Source organism: Siniperca chuatsi, linkage group LG15 (assembly GCF_020085105.1).
Source record: "Siniperca chuatsi isolate FFG_IHB_CAS linkage group LG15, ASM2008510v1, whole genome shotgun sequence".
Lineage (NCBI taxonomy): Eukaryota > Metazoa > Chordata > Actinopteri > Centrarchiformes > Sinipercidae > Siniperca > Siniperca chuatsi.
Window position 1 is genome coordinate 29,221,929 of NC_058056.1, and position 2,544 is coordinate 29,224,472.

The 2,544-nt window shown below is 56.6% G+C and overlaps 1 protein-coding gene across 1 annotated transcript in view; it reads left to right on the plus strand.

Moving 5' to 3' along the window:
- sstr1a (somatostatin receptor 1a) overlaps positions 1–1,957 on the plus strand; it is a 2,274-nt gene extending 317 nt beyond the window's left edge. Inside the window, exon 1 of the mRNA XM_044166997.1 lies at positions 1–1,957. This exon is cut by the window's left edge and continues 317 nt beyond it. Coding sequence (XP_044022932.1) covers positions 1–967 — 967 coding nt within the window. The 3' untranslated portion in view covers positions 968–1,957.
- The last annotated feature ends 587 nt before the right edge of the window (positions 1,958–2,544 follow it).

Sequence of the window (2,544 nt, forward strand, 5' to 3'; positions counted from 1 at the left end):
CGGGAACTCCATGGTCATCTACGTCATCTTCCGGTACGCTAAGATGAAGACGGCCACCAACCTGTACATCCTGAACCTGGCGGTGGCGGACGAGCTGCTGATGCTCAGCGTGCCGTTCGTGGTCACGGCCGCGCTGCTGCGCCGGTGGCCGTTCGGCGCGGCGCTGTGCCGCCTCGTGCTCAGCGTGGACGCCATCAACATGTTCACCAGCATCTACTGCCTGACGGTGCTCAGCGTGGACCGGTACATCGCCGTGGTGCACCCGCTGCGGGCGTCCCGGTACCGGCGGCCCACCGTGGCCAAGCTGGTGAACGTGTGCGTGTGGATGTTCTCCCTCCTGGTCATCCTTCCCATCATCCTCTTCTCCTCCACCGCCCCCAACTCGGACGGCTCGGTGGCCTGTAACATGCAGATGCCGGAGCCGGAGCGCCGCTGGATGGCGGCGTTCGCAGTCTACGCGTTCCTGATGGGCTTCCTGTTCCCGGTGCTGGCCATCTGCCTGTGCTACGTGCTGATCCTGAGCCAGCTGCGGGTGGTGGCGCTGCGGGCCGGCTGGCAGCAGCGCAGGAAGTCGGAGAGGAAGATCACGGTGATGGTGACGGTGGTGGTGTCGGTGTTCGTGGTGTGCTGGATGCCCTTCCACGTGGTGCAGCTGGTGGGCGTCTTCCTGCAGCGCCACGACCCCACCCTCAGCCAGCTGGCCGTCGTCCTCGGTTACGCCAACAGCTGCGCCAACCCGCTGCTCTACGGCTTCCTGTCTGACAACTTCCGCCGCTCCTTCCAGAGGATCCTGTGTCTGCGTTGGATGGAGGCCCCCGAGGAGCCCCTGGACTACCTGGACTACTACAGCACGGCCCTGAAGAGCCGCAGACTCAGTCTGGACCGGGACCAGCAGGAGAACCGAGAGGACTCAGAGTATGGGAACAGGACCTGCCCCCCCCAACACCAGCTCCAGGATGTAGTCTGAACCCTGATGGCACCTGATGTAGTTCTTTGACTACAGATCTGTGCGAGGTCAAGTTATACTTTCAGTGTCGCCACGAGGGTCCGCCAGTAACTTCTGATCCAGATCAGAGAGGGGTGTTAAGAGTAGCCAAACTGTAGGTTGCCAGCTGATTGGTCGATCCAACATTGTGACAGAAAACACGTCAACATCAAACTCAAAATCTGTAAAAAGTCTAAACGTCTGTGAAGGAGCCGGACACAAACCTCACACCACGTGGACTGTGAGGATCTGGGTCTCTGCTCTCCTGCTGAGGCGGATTTTCTCTCTTTTACATTTGAATAAACTGAAACAGAAATCTGGTGATTTAAAACGACCGTCAGGATGTGACGTGTATATACAGTGAGATTTTATTTTTTTACCGACATGAATCTGATGATGTCGGACTGCAGGTGCATCCCAAGGTCCTCGCTTGAACCGCAAGTCGTTCTGGTCCGCCATCTTGAAGGCCGTCCCAAAGCTCTTATTTCTGCTCCGAGGAGCGAGGAGACGCGAGGAGACGCGAGAGCAGCCTTCAGGGAACTCTTTTACTGGCCGACTTCTGTTATTTCCCCCATTAACTTTTATTATGGATACAACAAAGTCAGCGAGGAGGAGAGTCTGTCTGACACACGTGAGGCTGACCTCAGTGACCCTGATCTCAGTTACATCGTTTCACTTTTTCCTGAAACATTTAGCCCAATAAATAATGTCCACTGTTCGAAAGACACCACGATCATATTCTGTTAGTATCATCAAACGTCTGCACAGCTGTTAAAGCCGCCGCCGTCATCAGAAACAGACGTCGCTTCACGTGGCGCTTCAGAGGAAAGGATCTCTGCGCGCCATCTTGAAGGACGTCTCAATTCCTAAAATGCATCTCGAGAAGCGAGGAGGCTCGCCGGAGGAGCCGTGAGCGAGGAGGCTCGCCGGAGGAGCCGTGAGCGAGGAGGCTCGCCGCAGGAGCCGTGGCGCCGGAGGAGCCGGAGCGAGGAGGCGCAGAGGTGGATCCGCACAGGTGTCTTTTTTCGGCACCCGTGACGTATAAAGGAGGCGTGGCAGTGGACAGATGATGCCGCTGTGCCACACGCTATAATGAGGCTCCAAAGCGAGGATGTCTCATTTTGTTAAATACCTGTTACCTCGACTCCCCTCTCCTCGTGTCTCGTCCTCGCCTCCTCCGCTCACATCTCAGGTGGGACGGACTGAGACGCAAGTGAGGGAAACGGGACGAGACTCATTCGCTTCCTGTCGTGAAGCGACCCGCCTCCTTCAGTCTGACTGAACTTTGACTTATGAAACCAGCCAATCAGAGAGAGGGGGTGGGACTGACCTCTCATTCAGGAAATACAGTTTGTTTATGTTCTGGTTTTATAACAGAAGATGCTGATTGGCTGCAGTGAACAAAACGCTGTCGAACCCGTCTGTGGACTGCTGTTAGCATGTTAGCCATGCAGTTAGCTGCACCACACCAGCACGTCACCTGGCAGACTTCAGTCCCACTGCAGCATAGAGCTCTCCTCCAGGTGTCCCTGCTGTAGCTCCGCCCCCTGCTCTGACTC